General features: G+C 35.3%; 2 protein-coding genes and 2 long non-coding RNA genes across 7 annotated transcripts; 2 read left to right on the forward strand and 2 right to left on the reverse strand.

Annotated features, from left to right (window-relative positions):
• Positions 1–1,370: 1,370 nt before the first annotated feature.
• On the reverse strand, positions 1,371–14,730 carry LOC140184729 (uncharacterized). Its single transcript, XR_011882267.1, has 4 exons — positions 14,162–14,730; positions 13,976–14,028; positions 13,726–13,884; positions 1,371–1,930 (listed from the first exon to the last, which is right to left on the reverse strand). It is a non-coding gene; the product is annotated as an uncharacterized lncRNA (long non-coding RNA).
• Positions 1,930–5,128, forward strand: LOC114927781 (uncharacterized). Of its 2 annotated transcripts, XM_072237480.1 has the most exons (5): positions 1,930–2,671; positions 2,908–3,319; positions 4,213–4,395; positions 4,511–4,663; positions 4,751–5,128. In XM_072237480.1, exons 3-5 carry the CDS (start codon positions 4,360–4,362, stop codon positions 4,988–4,990), a joined length of 429 nt encoding a protein of 142 aa, XP_072093581.1. In that variant the 5' UTR covers positions 1,930–2,671; positions 2,908–3,319; positions 4,213–4,359; the 3' UTR covers positions 4,991–5,128. The 2 variants fall into 2 exon arrangements, with proteins under 2 accessions (XP_072093581.1, XP_029154569.2); XM_029298736.2 differs by lacking the exon at positions 1,930–2,671 and having other exon boundaries at positions 2,957–3,310.
• On the forward strand, positions 8,363–10,423 carry LOC140184730 (uncharacterized). Its single transcript, XR_011882269.1, has 2 exons — positions 8,363–9,578; positions 9,704–10,423. It is a non-coding gene; the product is annotated as an uncharacterized lncRNA (long non-coding RNA).
• A 1,400-nt stretch (positions 14,731–16,130) lies between the features above and the next one.
• Positions 16,131–18,793, reverse strand: LOC112802054 (phosphatidylglycerophosphate phosphatase PTPMT2). Of its 3 annotated transcripts, none has more exons than XM_025845057.2 (7): positions 18,458–18,793; positions 18,126–18,350; positions 17,581–17,703; positions 17,384–17,477; positions 17,172–17,254; positions 16,992–17,081; positions 16,131–16,902 (listed from the first exon to the last, which is right to left on the reverse strand). In XM_025845057.2, exons 2-7 carry the CDS (start codon positions 18,321–18,323, stop codon positions 16,639–16,641), a joined length of 852 nt encoding a protein of 283 aa, XP_025700842.1. In that variant the 5' UTR covers positions 18,324–18,350; positions 18,458–18,793; the 3' UTR covers positions 16,131–16,638. The 3 variants fall into 3 exon arrangements, with proteins under 3 accessions (XP_025700842.1, XP_025700843.1, XP_025700844.1); XM_025845058.2 differs by having other exon boundaries at positions 18,433–18,781; XM_025845059.3 differs by having other exon boundaries at positions 18,465–18,741.

An 18,793-nucleotide genomic window follows, 5' to 3' on the forward strand; every position in this document is an offset into this window, starting at 1 on the left:
ATATAAATTCTAAACTTGACATCAAATAAAGTTTTTCACCTCTTTATTTCAGTTCTCAACTTTTGTTTTCAAGAAGATTAAAACAAAATAAAGAAAGAAGATATATAACAAAAGTGAATGTCTAAAATTGGATTCAGTTAAATAAGTTATACATAGAATTTTCCTTTTTTTTTTCTCTTCCTCTTTTGAAGTCTAAACTTATTATATAACAAGTGTCTATTTTTTTTTGTTTAAATAAATTATTATTGGCATGAGCTCTATACAACGTAACATTGCTTGTGAGTTAGAATTCTTTGGTGGGTAAGAGATGCTGAAAACTTGAGGGAACACAAAGCCACCAAATTAAGACTAATAATTAGTAATAATCACTCAATTAGTCCTATTCAATTCGAGACATTTCCACAAATATGTGACCCGATTGATGAGTATATATCTAGACTCTAATTGATTGAGAATTTGAAGATTCGGATAAGAATAATTATTGAACTATATATTTATATTGAGTGATGAAAAAGAAGAACATATGGGATATATATCGGTAAGTACAGAAGTGGGTATGACCTGCTATTTATATATTATTTAATTAATTAGTTTATATGAAAATAGTTTCCTTCTATCATAATCTTCAAAATTTTGTTTTGACAAAATGGTGAAGCCATTTAAGCTACTTATTCTTGGCATGGAAGGGGAACAATAATAATGCAAGTTGTATAGAATAAGAAAGAATATAAAAATTCCAACATTTTGGCAGGAATTGAAAGAGCTTATACATTATTGGAGGCTACCATTATTTTCGAATAGGATATACATCATATACATAAACTTGAAATCTATGTATTATATGATTCTAACAAACTATTGTGTTTTCATCTTATATCTTCATTTTTTCGTGTTTATTTTAAAAATATTATATAAAAAAAAAGAAAAAAATTATAAAAACAATAGAATTTTATTTTTTGTTTTTATTTTTTTCTTTTACAAAATTTTAAAAATCTTCAATATTTGTTTACACAGATCCGTGAATTAATTATTAAACTAATTCAAGGTGGTTAGACAAAAAAAACAAAAAAACTCAAGGTGATTAGTCTCCTAAGAAATTATTACAACTTAGATTCTTTAAGTCTACTAGGCCCATCATTGTGTGAACCAATAATTTTGGCCCAAGAAAAACAATGACCTACTTAAAGTCCATCAACTTATACCCAAAAAACAAAATCATGTCCACCAACAAGTATTTATTGTTCATATGTGAAGTGGACTGTTTTACCCATTTTTTATGACCTACAAGTATTTATTCTTTTAGCTTTACCAACTTATGAGAGATGGACAGGTCAAGTAGTTTGGGGCAAGGGATTTATAGATACTTTTAGTTTGGATCAACTGAAATTTTCAGTTTTGAAAATTTAATAAAAAAAAGAGAGATTACAAAAAAAAAATACAGTCATCATTGTATATTTTATTGTTTTTCCCCTGGTCTGGATTTTCTCTCTCGCTTGGAGAGTAATTAAGAACTTCAGGTTCTTCATGAGGGAGGTTCTTCCCTTTCCCATCCCCAACTCATATTATTGAAAACATCTCCTTTAACATAACATCATTCAACTCTGAGCTTCTCACATTCTTGAAAACTTCTAACTCAACAAACACCATTTTCCCTATTTCAAGTGTTACAAAACCATCTTTTTATCAATAAAATATACCTTAACCAGAAGCTGACCCCATTCCATACTTACCTTAAAACATTGTATTCCCCTCATCTAACCACTCTTAACCTGCAGAATCATTCCTCTCAATTTTTAACTATCTATATCTAGACCTTTCATACCTTAACCTACTCAACCGTTTTTTTTTTCCTTTATACTCCCACAGTTTATCCCCTCCAAATCTCTTTCACCAAATAGGCTATCTCATCTTTTGATCTCCTCTCTCAAACCTGAAACATGCCAACATGGGATTAGATCCTATTGAAGGCAAGACCATATATATGAATCCGAACCCAAGCCCAGGATATAAACATGATTGCTACAACATAGTAGGTAAAATCATGTCAGAAAAAGAAGTCAAATTCAAAATGATTAAGAACTCCATCCTAAGAATGTGAGGTAACCCAAAAGATGTCTCTATTTCAAAAGTTGCAAGAAACACTGTCCTAATCAGCTTCAAAGACAGTAACAAAGAAATGAAATCTGGGTATCCATAGATGTTACCAGGCCTCTCAACACCGGCTTCTACTTGGGCAGAGGTGAGCTTCAGGATTGCTATTGCTTTAACTGCGGTATCATCGGTCCCGAGAAACAGAACTGCAAAAATTTTAAAGCCATCCAAACTGCGGTATGATGTAGGTTTAGGAACAACCGGAGCCAAACCGCTAACCATGGAAGGAGGAAAGGAGAAGGACGAAGAAAATTGGAAACGAGACGAGGCTTATGGGAACCAAGCGAAAGAGAGGGAGAGTTGTGACAACCACAGCTCAGAGGACAATAGCAAAACCCGCTGGATATAAAGAATTTCTGAAATGGAAGTGACATCCAGAAAATTGAAAATACAAGAAGCAGGAGATTTAGGTGGCGATAAGAAAGAAACAAAAGAGAATGCAAATCCACTGTTACAAGTTAAACCCCCTGGAGACAGCAACCACAACATCATCAATCACATTGGAGCTATTACCCTTAGAGTATGTGTGGTTGGAGAAATATTACAATATTTAGATGGGAATATTTTATTATCATGTTTGTTTCAAAGTTTAAAAATATATTCTTAGATAAATTTTATTTTCTGGAATCAAAATATCACTAATTTCATTTTCATCTCTCTCTGATTATCTTTAATTTCAATGAGAATGGAATGTCTATAACAAAATAAAAAAATCAAAATACCCTTGCTAATTTAACTTTTTTCCTCTTTTTTTAGATTTTTTTCCCAACTCATTTCATCAAAAAACCAAACCTTAGCAGAGAGAGTCCTTCCTCCATGAAAACCAAATCTTAGGGAGTTTTTTTCTACAAATTCATGGAGGTCCCACCGGCGTGGCACCGCTTCGCCACCGATTTGCATGACCACCGCACTCTTTGTTTGTATTCGTGTTAATCATCACAACTCACCTCGGTTCCCTGCGACTGCATTTTCGCCGCCATCGTCGCAACTCTTCGAATCCTTCGCGTTGTGTGGAAGTGTCTGCCTCTCTCCATCTGAGCTCGGTTGCTCTCGCCTGCTTGAGTTGTGCTTTCTGTTTGTGTCGTCTCCCTTCACCCCTCTCCCTCCTCGCAATAACCATCAAAACACAGAATCTTTTTCAAGCACAGGGATTTTAACGGTTAGCGATGTATGGCTTTCTGCTAAAATTTGTGGTTTGACATTGTTTATGTTTGGATTTTTATTTGTTATTTATTTTTTTACTGAACTCTTCTATTAGAATATGGCATATATATTTGTACATATTATGGTAGATTGAATCATACGTTGAATGCTGAAGTTATAAAACAGAGTTGTTTTTTTCTACTGATTTTATTTTCAATCACATGAAATTGATAGACATATATTTTGCTGATTCTGTTTTTTCTGCTGAGGTTATAAGACATATATTTGTCCTTTGAATATTTTTTTTCCAATATTCCCCCCCTTTCAGGAATAATTATTGTATACTGTAATGATTCCATTCATATTACATAAATGAACTAAATTTGACAATTTAAAGCTATGAAAGAACACTTATTTATTCACCGTTGCTAAGAGAGAAAAATTTGTTAGCTTTCCTGGAAAGATGAATCGATTTTACTAATTCATTTTTTCAATTTTCACTTTTATTTCAATTGATTATGAGATCATTTCAAATTTTCAATACATAAATATCAGAATATGTACCATATGAATCTCACCCCACATGTTCATATTCTTTTGGTTTTAGTGATTATCTTAGTTGTTGAATTATGTAGAATCTTACAGCTTTACAAATGGTTGATATGACTTGAGTTATTGTCATTTGCTTGTTATAGATAACAATTTAAGAATTTCTCTCTAAATATTGATAATTAGTGTGACTGTTTTACTTCCTACTGATGCCTTTTTTTGCTGCTATTAATTTACATTGGGATGTATTTTATCATATTTTTTCTTATATTAGATATAAAGCATGCTTTTTCCAAAGTGCTTATTAGTTATTAATTTGTAAATGAAAAATTGTCTTATTTGTGTTATTTTCTGCTTATTAATCTATAGAGAATGGAAGAAAATTCTCAACCTGATTCAAAGCAAACTAAGCACGAAGATACAAAACTAGTTGAGTGTTTGGTGGAGCTTGCAACTACTTCTTGAAAGTGTGGCAATGACACATTCAAATCTGATTATGAAAAACATTTGAAAAAAATGCTTTATAAAAAGATCCCTCGATGTGATCTTAAGGTACAATATTTTAACATAATACTTGCTTTTCTTGTTTATAATTGTATAGTTTGTTAATTTACAATATAAAAATGCATTTTTGAATGAATTGTGGTGCCATTTATGCTATGTATAGACTAATTCACACATTGAATCAAGGGTAAAATTGCTTAAGAGACCATATTTTGCAATAGTTGAGATGATGAGCACGGCTGGGAGTGGATTTGGTTGGAACGACAAAGATAAAATAATTGTAGTGAAACGACAAATTTTCAATGAATGGAAAAGTGTAAATTCTAAACAACTTTCTTAATTCAATTTTATTTATCTTAACTTTTAAATATTTATTGCTTACTTATTTTTCTTTTAATTTCAGTCTCATCCTAATGCTAACGGCCTCTACAATAAACCATTTCCACATTTTGAAGAGTTGGAAATAACATTTGGTAGAGATAGAGCTCAAGGAGGCAATGAAGAAAATGTAACTCAAGCAGTTGCTACTATAGAGACTAAGCGCGAAGTAAACTTGAATGATCGACAAGTGAATGAAAACCCCCAAGCAAATTTGGAAGAGACTGAAATTGAATATGAAGCTGATTCTCAAGTACGTAAGTAATTGACTCTAGTTCATGTAGATAAATTCACTTATTTTTGACCCTATTATTGTGTACTTCCTTAAATTTTGGAGTGATTTTTCGTTAGTTCAATAGTTCCTATTTTTTTATTCTTAGTTAGTTCAACAAGTACTTCCTTAAATCTTGGTTCTTGATTCACTTATTCATATATTATTCTTCACTTGAAGAGCAATTTTTTATTTCAAAGTTGTGTTAATCACTCGAGTCTAAAGTTTTAAGTATAGGGTGTAACACAATTTCATTGATTGAAGAAAAAAAGATCAGTTAGAGTCTTAGAGATATTAAAGGTGTTTCTACTTCATGGCAAATTCATTTGAAATTGTAGGAACACTTTCATATGTCTAATTGATTTTTTTTTTTTCAATCAATAAAATTATGTTACATCCTATATTTAAAACTTTAGTCTCGAGTGAGTAGGGACAACTTTAAAATAAAAAATTGCTCTATAAAGGAAGAATAATATATGAATCAAGAATCAAGAAATATTAACTATTGAACTAACGAAGAATGAAAGAAAAAATATAACTATTGGACTAATGAAGAATCACTCTGAAATTCAAAAAAGTACACAATAGCTGAGTCAATAATAAGTGAATTTATATACATAAACTAGAGTCAATTGTTTACGTACTTGAGAATCAGCTTCATATTCAATTTCTGTCTCTTCCAAATTTGGTTGGGTATTTTTATTCACTTGCCGATCACTCAAGTTTGCTTCGCTCTCAGCTTCCATAGTAGCAACTGCTTGAGTTACATTTTCTAACATTGCCTCCTTGAGCCATATTTCTACCAAATGCTATTTCCAACTTTTCAAAATGTGAAAATGATTTATTGTAGAGGTCATTAACATTAGGATGAGACTGAAATTAAAAGAAAATAAGCATAAATATTAAAAAATTAAAAATAAATAAAATTGAATTAAAAAAAGTTGTTTAGAATTTACACTATTCCATTTATTAAAAATTTTTGGCTTCATTACAATCATTTTATCTTTGTAATTCCAACTAAATCCACTCCCAGCCGTGCCCATCATTTCAACTATTGCAAAATATTATCTCTTAAGCAAATTCACCCTTGATTCAATGTGTGGATTAGCCTAAACATAGCATAACAATTTAGAATTATTACTTCTAAAACTAAATTCAATAAACTGAATTTTGATACAATGACCCCACAATTCATCCAAAAAAGCATTCTATTGTAAATTAACAAACTATACAATTATAACACAGCTATATAATTATAAATGAAAAAAAAAAACAAATATTATGTTAAAAAATTATACATTAAGATCACATCCATTTTTTTCAAATATTTCCATAATCGGATTTGAACGTACCATTGTCACACTCCCAAGATCCAACAGACATTTTTCATGACGCTTAGTTTGCTTTGAATTAGGTCGAGAATTTTCTTCCATTCTTCGTAGATTAATAAGCAGAAAATAACACAAATAAAACAATTTTTCATTTACAAATTAATAACTAATAAGCACTTTGGAAAAAACATACATTATATCTAATATAAGAAAAAATATGATAAAAGCACATCCCAATGTAGATATAAATTAATAGCAGCAAAAAAGAATAGATTATTTCTCAAATCAGCAGAAAGTAAAACAGTCACAAGAGAAATTTTTAAATTGTTATCTATAACAAGCAGATGACAATAACTTAAGTCTTATCAACCATTTGTGAAGCTCCAAAATTCTACATAATCTAAGATAATCACTAAAATCAAAAGAATATGAACATTTATATGGGTACATATCCTGTATTGAAAATTTGAAATGATTTCATATAATCAATTCAAACAAAAGTGAAAATTGAACTATGAATAAGTAGAGCTCAATCGATTCACCTTTCCAGAAAAAACTAAGCTTGGACATAACTTATACACATGAACTACCAACAAACATTTCTCTCTTAGTAACAGTGAATAAATAATTGTTCTTTCACAGTCCTAAATTGCCAAATTTAGTTCACCTATGTAATGTCTTACAGTAAGCAATAATTATTCCTGAGTAGGGCAAAAAATTGGGAAAAAAGTATTCAAAGGACAAATATATGTCTTACCGTCTCAGCAGAAAAAAACAGAATCAACAGAATATATATCTATTAATTTCATGTGACTGAAAACAGAATCAACAGAGAAAAATACAATTCTATTTTATAACATCAGCATTCAACATTTGATTTAATCCACAATAATATGTATAAATATATGTCATATTCAATTTAGCATGCCATATTCTGGCAGAAATAGAATTCAGGGAAAAAAAATAAATAACAAATAAAAATAAAAATCCAAACATAAACAATGTCAAACCACAAGTTCTAGCAGAAAGTCTTACAGCGCTAGCAGTGTAAAATCCTTACCTCAAGAAGATTATTTGCTTGAAAAAGATTCTATGCTTTGATGGTTATTGTTGAGACGTGAGGAGAGAAAGAGGCGAGAGAGACCACACAAACAGGGAGCACAACTCGAGCATCGCGGAGGCGAGAGGCGCGGGAGCAACCGAGGTCAGACGGAGGAGAGAGGCCAGACGCGACAACACAACGCAAAGGATCCGAACAGAGTCGTGACGATGGCGAAAATGCAGTCGCGGTGAACCGAGGTGAGCTGTGATGACGAACACGAACGCAAACAAGGAGCACGGTGGTCATGCAAATCCAAATCGGCGGCAAAGCGGCGCCGATGGAGCCTCCATGAATTTGGGGAGAAAACTCGCTAAGGTTTGGTTTTCATGGAGGAAGGGCTCTGCTAGGGTTTGGTTTTTTTTGATGAATGAGTTGGAAAAAATCTAAAAAAAGAGAAAAAGAGTTAAATTAGTAAAGATATTTTAGTCTTTTTATTTTGTTATACACATTCTATTTCCATTGGAATTGAAGATAACTAGGAGGAAGATGGGAATGAAATTGGTGATATTTTGATTCCAGAGAATAAAATTTATCTGAGAATATTTTTTTTAACTTTAAAACAAACATAAAAAAAATATTCTCATCTAAATATTTCTGAAAATACTCTAATATTCCCTTAACCACACACACCCTAAAGGAAGTCAATGCCAAAACCACATGGAAAAGAGATGGGGCACAAATTCAACATGAGCAATATACAGGAGAATGTATAGCTGAACCATCAAAGTGGACAAATTCAACATAGAAAACCAAACCCAAATAGCAAGTAACAATGAGATGAATATGGACCTACAAAAAAATCAAGTAGGTTCCGCATGGGCCAAAAATAAGCAAACCTCTCCCCAAAATGTCTCAAACAAAGAAAAGGCCCCAAAGACTATCATCTCCCCCTTTCCAACTTACAAGAGCACCGAATGGGAAAAAGAAGACAATGAGAAAATTACAGTACAAGAGGCCATGCCATAAGAATTTTTCGATCAAAATGGGAGATAAGAGGGAAAGAAGCAATGAAGTACTCTCCGAACAACAAGAAGGAAAAGCAAACTCACAAAACAGAAAAAGGAGAAACCTACTTTGTAGAGCCAGCATCGGATAATGAAGAGAAAGACTCAGAGGCCAACAACCAAAAGAGCAGGGACATGGCAAGCTGGGAGGAAGTGCTTAGCAGAGGCTTCAAAAAAAATCTGAAGATAAAAAGAGAGAGAGACAACACTATCCCCATGAGATTAACTGAACAGAGTTGGGAAGAAGACCAACAATCAAGAGTTAACAAGAAAAGCAAGGCAGGAAATGAACAAGGGATAAGCAACAGAGATACTGCTGACCAAGGAGCGCAATCTATGGCCGAAGAGGCGGGCCTTATGATGCCCCCAACTCAGCCATGATCATTCTCAGTTGGAACTGTTGTGGAGTGGCAGCTTTTGCGACAGTTTTTGAGTTAAAAGATCTGTGCAAACAGTACAAGCTGGTCATTATCTATCTTATGGAAACTAAAGCCAAAGAAGTAAAGACTAGGAAGTTAGCTAGGAGTTTACATTTCAAGAATGCATTTTGTGTAGAGCCCAGGGCTTATCTGAAGGGCTATGTGACTTGAGGAATGAAAAAGTGGATGTTTCAGTTTATTCTTGGTGCCATAATTTTATCATAGCTGAGATAAAAGACAATGCTAGCTAACCAACCATGAAAGTGTCGTTTTACTTATGGCAATCCCATTTTTCAGCAAAGGAGGAAAACTTGGAAGCTGCTGGCCGAAGCCAGTGACTTGGCAGATGACCCATGTTGCTTTATTGGTGATTTCAATGATATCTTAAATCAGGAGGAGAAAACCGGCAACCACCCCAAGACCAAAAACCAAATTGAGAAGTTCAGAGAGCTAGTTAATAAGAGGAAGCTCATGAATATTGACCTTAAGGGGAGTAAATTCACATGGCTTAGCAATCCAAGAGACAGTATTGTCACCCGAGAAAGAATCAACAGAGCATTAGTGAATTGGGGTTGGAGAAAAATGTTTGAACATGTCACACTCATAGCTACACCAGCTATTTCATCTAACCACTGGCCCCTCCTTCTCAACACTAAACCAGAGCAGAGAAGACCTAGAATGTTCAGATATGAATCATATTGGGATGACAGGAAAGACTATTGATACGTGAGCATTTTTCTTATCTTTTCTTAGTAATTTGCATGTGGATTTGCTATATTATTCTGAGATTTAGGTGTTTTAAGCCACCATGAATGCTACTTTGAGTTGTTTTGCAATTTGATTTATTACAGGTGGCATTCGGGCGAGTTTGGCAAAGTGCAAAGAGAATTTATTACATGAATGCTAACTTCCAGAGCTTTCCAACGATATATAATAATTTATACTTACTCGCCACTAGAAAGCTAACTTCCAGAACTTTCCAACGATATATAATAGTTTATACTTACTCGCTGGATTTGGAGCAGAAGGTGGCGCCAAACGCCACGTCACGGCGTTTGGCGCCATGTTGAACGCCATACATCACAAGTCCTCAAGCCAAACGCCTGGATTACCAAGTATGGCGCCATGTGCATCCCAAGCCTCTCAAGTATGGCGCCTGGATTACCAAGTATAGCGCCACACCTACTCCTCAAGTTGGACGCCACTCTCTCTAAGCCAAACGCCATGCACTCAAGTGATGCTCAAGTTAGGCACCACTTCTTCCGAGTATGGCGCCACCAACTGCACCCAGAATGGTCCCCAGGATGGTCACACCATGAGCAACTAATCCATCATTGTTAAGGTTAGGAGCTCTGTTTATTTGGATGGATTAATAACTATTGTTTCCTACTTCTGATTTATGCATTGATTTACATTCAAGAATCAGTTTCGTTCTCCATCCAAAGAATTAGAGTATATTGGAAAATAACTCTTTTCTAACTTGAATTCTTGTTGACTCTTGGAAAAGTTATCTCACCTGAATAACAGCTTGAAACTGAATTCTCATAACTCTCTAATTATCTGAATTTAATGTGATATGTGACATATAATCATATCATCTCTGGATCTTTAGGGTTTTATGTGGCTTATAAACTAGGATTTGAACCTAAACCCTCTAATTAGATTAAGTGACCAAGAAATTGGCGTTCGATTAAGTTAGAGAAGGATTAAATTACCAAGGAATTGAAATCTAATCACTTAAAGTTTGCTGTGAATTGAATCTTTGCATAATCAAAGTGGTTAGTAAGAATTGTTAATCCTGAAATTTGAACATCTCCAAAACCTTAACTGTTTTCTCACATTATTTTTCACAACCAATTTACTGTTTGCTTTCTTAAACTTTCTAATTTACTGTTTAATGCAATTTGAATTCACTTGTCTGATTAAGTGAATCACTCAACTATTATTGCTTGGTTCATCAATCCTTGTGGGATCGACCCTCACTACCTGGTTTTCAAAATCCGCATCAACTGCAAAGAGGTTATTAGGAAAGGTTGGTAAAATGGAAGCAAGTCGGGAAAAGAATGGGAGACACTGATCAACAAAACTAAAAGGTGTATAATTGACCTAAAAGAATGGAATAGAAGAAATTTCAAAAGGGCAGACAAAGAAATCTCAAGATGGAAACTAAAAGTTCAGCACTTCCAAAATTCTCCACACACAACTCACCAACAAAATCAGATCAAGGAAGCCAAACAGAAGATAAAAGAGCTTTGGAATCAGGATGAGAAATTTTGGGGACAAAGGGCTAGAATTAGATGGCTTAAGTTAGGTGACAGCAACACTGTTTTTTCATGCGTCAACTATCCAAAGGAGGGACACCACATTGACAGGTTGAAGGATACAAGAGGTAATTGGGTTCAAAACCAAACTGATATCCTAAGAAAGATCGAAGAGTACAACAAGGAACTATACAAAACCAGAGGCAAGGTTGATTTAACACAATGCATCAAAGTCATCCCTAATAGAGTGACCGAAGAGATGAACAGGAATCTCCTCCAAGAGCTCACAATGGAGGAAATAAAAGATGTGGCATTGAGCATGGAGGAGAATCGAGCACTAGGGTCCGATGGCTTAGGAGGCCAATTTTGCCAAAAACACTGGGACACCATCAAAGAAGATATCTGCTCTGTGGTCAAGCATTTCTTTCAGGTTGCTACAATACCCAAGGAAGTCAATGAAACTCAGGTGGTTCTAGTGCCAAAAACCAAACAAGCAGAATCATTGAACCAATTGAGAGCTATAAGCTGTTGTAACTTTATTTATAAGATCATCTCCAAGGTCATGGTGGCTAGTCTTAGGAATATCATGAACAAGCTCATCTCTCTAACTCAGAGCGCCTTTCTTAGAGGAAGAATGATACAAGACAACATCATAATAGTTCAGGAGGCCTTCCATAAAATAACCAAAAAAGGGAAAGAAAGTTTTCAAGATCTTACTATCAAACTGGACATGAACAAAGCATATGACAGAATGGAGTGAGATTACTTAGAGGAGGTACTTAGAGCTTTTGGCTTCCACCAGAAGTGGATCAAGCTGATGATAGAATGCATTAGAAGTGTGAGCTACAAGTTCAAAATCAATGGAGTCCTCACAAATGAAATCATCCCGCAAAAATGATTGAGACAGGGAGACCCTCTATCCCCTTATATCTTCATTATTGCTTCGGAAGTTCTTACTATTCTAATGGACAAAGCTCTTAATAAAAATTTGATTTCAGGAATAAAATTAGCCCCATCAGCCCCTTATTATAACTCATTTACTCTTTGCTGATGATTGCATTATCTTTTCAGGAGCCAAGGAAAAAGAGATGTATCAAATCATTCAAGTATTAAATCACTACACCTCCGCATAAGGACAAGTAATCAATCTGGAGAAATCAGGAATAACCTTTGGCAATCATGTTACTATCCAAACCAGAGTCAACATAGAAAAAATTTTGAACATTCCGACATGGGATAGACCGGGAAAATACTTAGGTTTACTAGCCCACTGGGGTAGATAAAAGAACAAATCCCTGGAGTGGATTGCGAAAAAGGTAGAAGGTAAAATCGAAGGGTGGAAAGAGAGTCTCTTAAACCAAGCCGGAAAAGAGGTCCTCATCAAAGTAGTTATTCAAGCTATCCCAACGTATGCAATGAGCGTCCTCAAATTCCCAAAAAAATTCTGCAACAAGCTGTGCGCAAAAGTGACTAGATTTTGGTGGAAAAACCATGGAAAAGAAAGAGGAATTCATTGGAAAGAATGGTCTAAATTATGCACTAGCAAAAAAGGAGGCATTGGATTCAAGGAATTTCATCACCAGAACATAGCTCAGTTAACAAAGCAAGCTTGGAGAATCGTCAAAAGCACAGATGCTATTTGGGTTAAAATTCTCAAAGCTATTTATTTTCCCAATTGTGATTTCTGGGAGGTGGAAAAACAAAGAAAAGGCTCTTGAATGTGGAATAGTATACTTCGGGGAAGGGAGCTCCTAAAAAATCATGCGAAATGGAGTATAGGTCAGGGTGATAAGATAAACGTCTCCAGAGACAATTGGATTCATGATCTTACTTATCCCTTAAATAAAGAAAATCCCTCCGATTTTAAAGTGGAAGAGCTCCTCACTAATGCTAGAGAATGAGATGCATCCAAAGTTCAAAGCATATTTTCATCCTACATAGCTGAAAAAATACTTCGAATCCCAGTATGCAGGATTAGAAGTCAAGACAAGCTGATTTGGCCTTTCAGACAGGATGGAGAATATACGGTGAAGACTGGGTATCACATAGCAAAAAAAGAGGAGGAATATGCACAAATAAGCATGTCACCAGGGAGCAATAGGTTGGAGGACTTATGGAAAGGAATTTGGCAGATGAAGGTCCCACAAAAAATAAAAATGTTCTTATGGCGAGCAACTCATGACATCTTACCGGTAAGAACAAATTTAATAAAAAAGAAAGTCACTCACTACAGTATATGTCCTATTTGTATGCAGGAGGAAGAAACTATTGTACACGCCCTTTTACTTTGTGACTGGACTAGAGCAGTTTGGTTCAGCTCACAAACTCAGCACATACCAACTAGGAAAACAGTAACATCAGTTGCAGTATGGTTACAACAAGAGCTCAACAAATTAAAAACAGGAGACACAAAAGAAAAGAAAGTGAATTGGAGTAGAATTGGAGTCACTACCTAGACAATATGGAAAGCAAGGAATAACAAGCAATTTCAACAAGCAGATCCGAATCGAATATCTACTCTAATACAAGCAAGAATCATTGAGCAAGAAATATATAAATCCTTAGACTCTCACACAAACAGTACCACAAGCAAAGAGGATCAAGAGTTGTACCAGTAATTTGGAGAGCTTCCCCACAAGGTTGGCTCAAGATCAATGTGAGCGCGGCCTTCTCGATTACTTCCAAAAAAGGGGGCTGCAGTGGTAGTCATTAGAGACAGTAATGGGAGGATAAGAGGTGGAACATCTGCAACCTTTCACGCAAACTCCAGCCTGGCAGCAGAAGCATGGGCAATCAAGGAAGCAACAATCTTAGCAGCTAATCTTAACATGGAAAGAGTGACCATAGAGTCCGACTGCCTACCTTTGGTGGAAGCCCTCAAGTCTAGAAGAGCCATCTGGTAAATAGACCCCTTCCTGCAAGACATCAGAAACCAATTGGCTCACATAATTGCCAATCTGAAATTACAAGGTCAAATTAACAAGAATTGGATTTTATCTCCAACTAATCAAATTGCAAGTATCTCAAGAAAAGATAGGATGGGCATACCGCAATCAGGGAACTGAAATGCATATCAGGTATCTTTATCTATCGATCTTCTCCAGCATCAGTCTATCCGCTTAGAGTTTGGAGCTGCCCTTTTGCTTTGTGTGCCTCTGCCTATACCAGATTCTATCATTTGCACAGCAAGCCCATCTCCTTTTCCTTGAGTCGTTTTGCCCTAACTCTTCAAATTGGTAAGTTGTTGGTTTCCTCCCTCAGTCTCGTCCGTGGGGCAGCATCTCCGCTCATCAAGAGTGTCACGCGGAATCGGTGTCCCTATTATCTCATCCATCCGCCGCTGACCTGCAAGTAGTCATCTTCTTTGGGTTTAGCATCGAACAGCAGGAAGAATTTGTGGAGAGAGGATCCGCACCAGAGAACGGTTGGACGGAGAGCATCTAGAGCAGCTAAATTTATCATCCAATTCTGGTGCTTTTTGCTGCGAATCCATAATCAATGCCGGCGATAATGACTTGCTGATGGTGGTGTTTAGGATTTGGTGTCGCTGAAGTGAAGAGAGGGAAGGAGTGGGTCTTTCTCTTTTGAATGTAGGATTTGGGTCAGGGTGCCTTTCGGACGGGTCGGATCTGCTCGACCTTACTCACGTCCGAAAAAAAAGGTTAGAAAAAGTTATTATTTATATATTTTTTTAAAATTTGATTAAGCAAATACGGTTTTGTTTTGTTATTTCAATTTTAGTCTATTTTGCTATGGGAGAAAAAATGTAACAAAAACAAAAACAAAAAAAATTGATAATAATAATAATAGTAGTATATGTAGGATATTCTATGTCGATGATTCATCAAATCTTCAACTTCTTTAATACACACGGAATTGTTATTTATTTTTGTGTTCCTTTTCACTGTTTATTGAACATAGTTTTAATATAAATTAATCTATTTTTTTTTTCAAATAATAATTTTATTCCAATGGCGCAATAACCTTGAATCCGGCATCAAATTAGGTTGAACTTCCAATGGCTATGATAACAACAACTTGCCTTCAAAACCATTACTAGTATTTTCTTAATCCAAAGTGCTTGTAATAATTAGTTGAAAGCGTAATTTTTTCTCATTGGCCTCGGATCAATGCAACTATATCTTCTAAGTACCTCAAAAGATTGAATACAATTAAATGTGTAAACTTGGATCTTTTAGAAACAAATCTTTCATGCAATGAATAATGGTAACCACCATTTTTTCTTTCATGTTACATGGTAATTATTAAGTTTGAATCTAAGAACTTATGCATGCAATCCAAATTTCTTAGCACTAGACCAACTCTAATAGCTTTGGTAGCCAGTAACCACACATTCTCATTAAACTATAACCAAAGTCCAAAGTAGAGAAAATCGAAATGTTATGTAAAGTCAAAAGTATAAATAAATTATATACGTAAAACACATATAACCAAGAGAAAACAGTGTCCTCATCGATCTCTTTTTCCTAGCAACAATGAGGCTATGAATTAAAGAGATTAACCGAATTTTATCTAGAAGGTGAATATTGCCACTTTCAAATTTTCAATTGATAAAATTGTTATAAAATGTGCTTTGTAATAAGAGTAAAACCTCTTAAATATATGATATATTATATATACCCTACGTGCCAAAACGAGCAACATAATACACTGGTTGGGGCCAAGAAAACGATGTGTACCAACCATGAGAGATATTGATTAATGTTGAGAGTGACAGAGGAACATCACACTATATCACAAAGATTCCCCACTTTCATTCCCACTACGTAATTTCCTCTTGGTGCTGCAAGACAGAACAGGGAATAGAGATAAAAATCACAGCTTAGATTTGCAACAACCTTCATTGTTTTGTGGCACAAATATAGGGAAAAGAAAGTTGAATTAGCTTTCAATTTTAGTAACGGCCTTCCCATAAATGCATCTTAGTTTGGTAAGAAGTGCACAGATTCTGTTGGTTTCACCTTAAATGTTACTTTTACTGACACGAGGGTTTCACTTGGATTAACAAACAAAACATACTTTATTTATCAACAAAACATGTATTTACTTCAAGGACAAGTAAACTGTGTTTGAAATTTATGTACACGGAGACAGGACTACAAACATGTTCCTATAATATCTTCACACACAACATTGGAGAAATATTTCCCTCCTTTTCTTTCTTCCTATACATCATTCTTTCATGTTCTAACACTGGAAATGATCAGAATTTATTTATTTCCATGATCATGTCATTGTGAACCATACCTCTTTGTACAGGCCCCTGCTTGAAGGGTAAAAGTTTAGATTAAGTGCTTCAGTTGCTGGTGGTGCTGCCCTCTAACTAAAACATAAAAAGTAATCTATTTGAAAGCAAGGGATTAAAGTAGGGGTTGAAATGGTTAAGAGAAAAACAAAAAACAATTCACTCCTTTGGTTTTTATTGGAGATGAGCACCACAAGCATACAAAGAACTTCATCTAAGTTTCATTCCCCTAGCTTGCAATGTTCATCTCAAGCTAGCTTTAGCAAGCAAGTGCCTCGGATACTGGCAGCCGCCGGGATGTCGGTACACTGCTACCTGAAACTTTCAACGATGTAAACAGGCAAGACAATCTTGCTATCATGGGCATGGTCTTTTTCGTGACTTTAGGTACAATGGCCAGTTCCATACCAGCATGGCATGTGCTATGGTAGCCTTCAAGATCGTCTTTGGTTATAAGAACTGCATCTGCAGAGGGAGAGTAGGGCAAAGAAGCAGCTCTATGCTTGCTATACTTTTGCACAGCCTGCATATCATGATCAACAAGCAAGAATATGTAATACTAAAAGGGTACAATCATAGAGAAGAAGAAAAACTCCAATATTTACACCATACCTTCCATTGAGACGGTGCCAATAGCACTCTAGGCCTCCGAGAACGCACATATTCCATTGCAGCAGCAGGTGTCATGTGCTTGTATTCAACCTATAAAATATGAGGAAACTTATCAGTATCAAACGCTTTAACTAATGCCCCAGGCAAACATAACTACTAGTCTTCAGGACTAAACATTACCAAATAACAAAGAACAATTGTTGTACTCCTCCCTCGCCCAGCTTTACAGTGAACATAAGTAGTTCTTCCACTACTTGCATTCTCTGTATAGAAAAAAAGAAGATAGTATTAAGCTCCAAAACGGGAAAACTGCATCGGGCAAAACATATTTCTATAGGTAGATAGGTACATTTACCCCCTCCCCCCTTCCGAAACTTAAATAAATCACTCACGATGAATGAATTGAACAGCCTTGCTTATATCAGCAAAAGACGGGGCAAAGAGATAATCCCTTGTAGGAATTACCAGATGATCAATCCCATAAGTCTGAAACAAATAAAATATGAACCAAGAATATTAACAACCATTAAGAGTAGAACGGATCCACCAATTTATACACGCAACCCGGTGAAAGTGAGAAATCACTTACATGATATAACTTAGAAGGCACCAAAGTTTCATAAGGCTCATTTAGAGTAATTACACCACCCACTCCGAGTTTCTTCAAGTGTGGAACATCTTTTGGGAATGGAACAGCGCCCAGTAACACAAACTGCAGGGGGGAAAAAAATCAACAGAACAGCAACTATAAGCTAAGTTTAACCACAAAGACGATCAAAATTGAAACCGGAAGCAGCAGCAGCAAACTAGTAGAATTCAGTGATAGGATAGCATCCATGGAAACTAAATGAGATCAATTATGAAACATTGATCATACTCATAACAATCCTCCCATTGCAAAGAATCAAAACATCAAAATCTCATTTATCCGAGCAACACAAACACAAATTCAAGGCACAAGAAAAAAAAATCCAAACATAAAAACCCCATTCTCAACCTCAATATTGCAACAATCACAACCAATTTCCCTTTTTAAGAAAAAAAAAAGTCAACCACGCTTAAGCCAGAGGGAAAAAATTAACAAACTGTAAGAACCACCATAAAAAAAAATAAAGGTTGGAGTGAGAGTAAAACCTCATCAACTTCATCCCACCACCTGAACTCAGCTTCAATCTTATTCCGAAGCACATTGTACAAAAGCGTAGGGTAAAACAGGATCCTTGCACCCGCTCCAACCAACGCTCTCTTCGCATCAACCCTCACGATCTGCCTCTCGTGATACCCTCTTTCATCCATAACACACTCCCCATCCTCCAATTCCTCAATCTTCATCACCAGGCACAGCGAATTCACGAAACCCTAAAATAAAAACGAAGAAATATATTATAAAAAAAAAAACAACAACAACAATCGGTTAAAACAGAAACTTGTAGAAACTTACAAAATGTGCGAAAACGAGAACTTACTACTGACTTGGGAATCAAGGAAGATGAAAAACTGAATCTTGAAGCAGAATCAGCTAGGGGGAAAAACGGATCGGAGAAATGGGAATTACGGTTTTTTGAGGTGCGAAATTAAAAATTAGAAACTGAATCTAAAAGGTTTTGATGGATTCTAAACGGAAGAGTTAGTGTAACGAGGGGTTTGGAAGAGAGTATGAAAAAGCATGGTTTTGCAGAGAAGAACCAAATCGAGAGAGATGCTATAATAAATGGAATTGAATGTTGTGAGAACGCTACAAGAACCAATAAAATGTTGAATATGAATGAGTATATTTAACACAAATATCATCTTTTTTCAAA

The sequence above is a fragment of the Arachis hypogaea genome, chromosome 5, assembly GCF_003086295.3.
Source record: "Arachis hypogaea cultivar Tifrunner chromosome 5, arahy.Tifrunner.gnm2.J5K5, whole genome shotgun sequence".
In the NCBI taxonomy this organism is placed as follows: domain Eukaryota; kingdom Viridiplantae; phylum Streptophyta; class Magnoliopsida; order Fabales; family Fabaceae; genus Arachis; species Arachis hypogaea.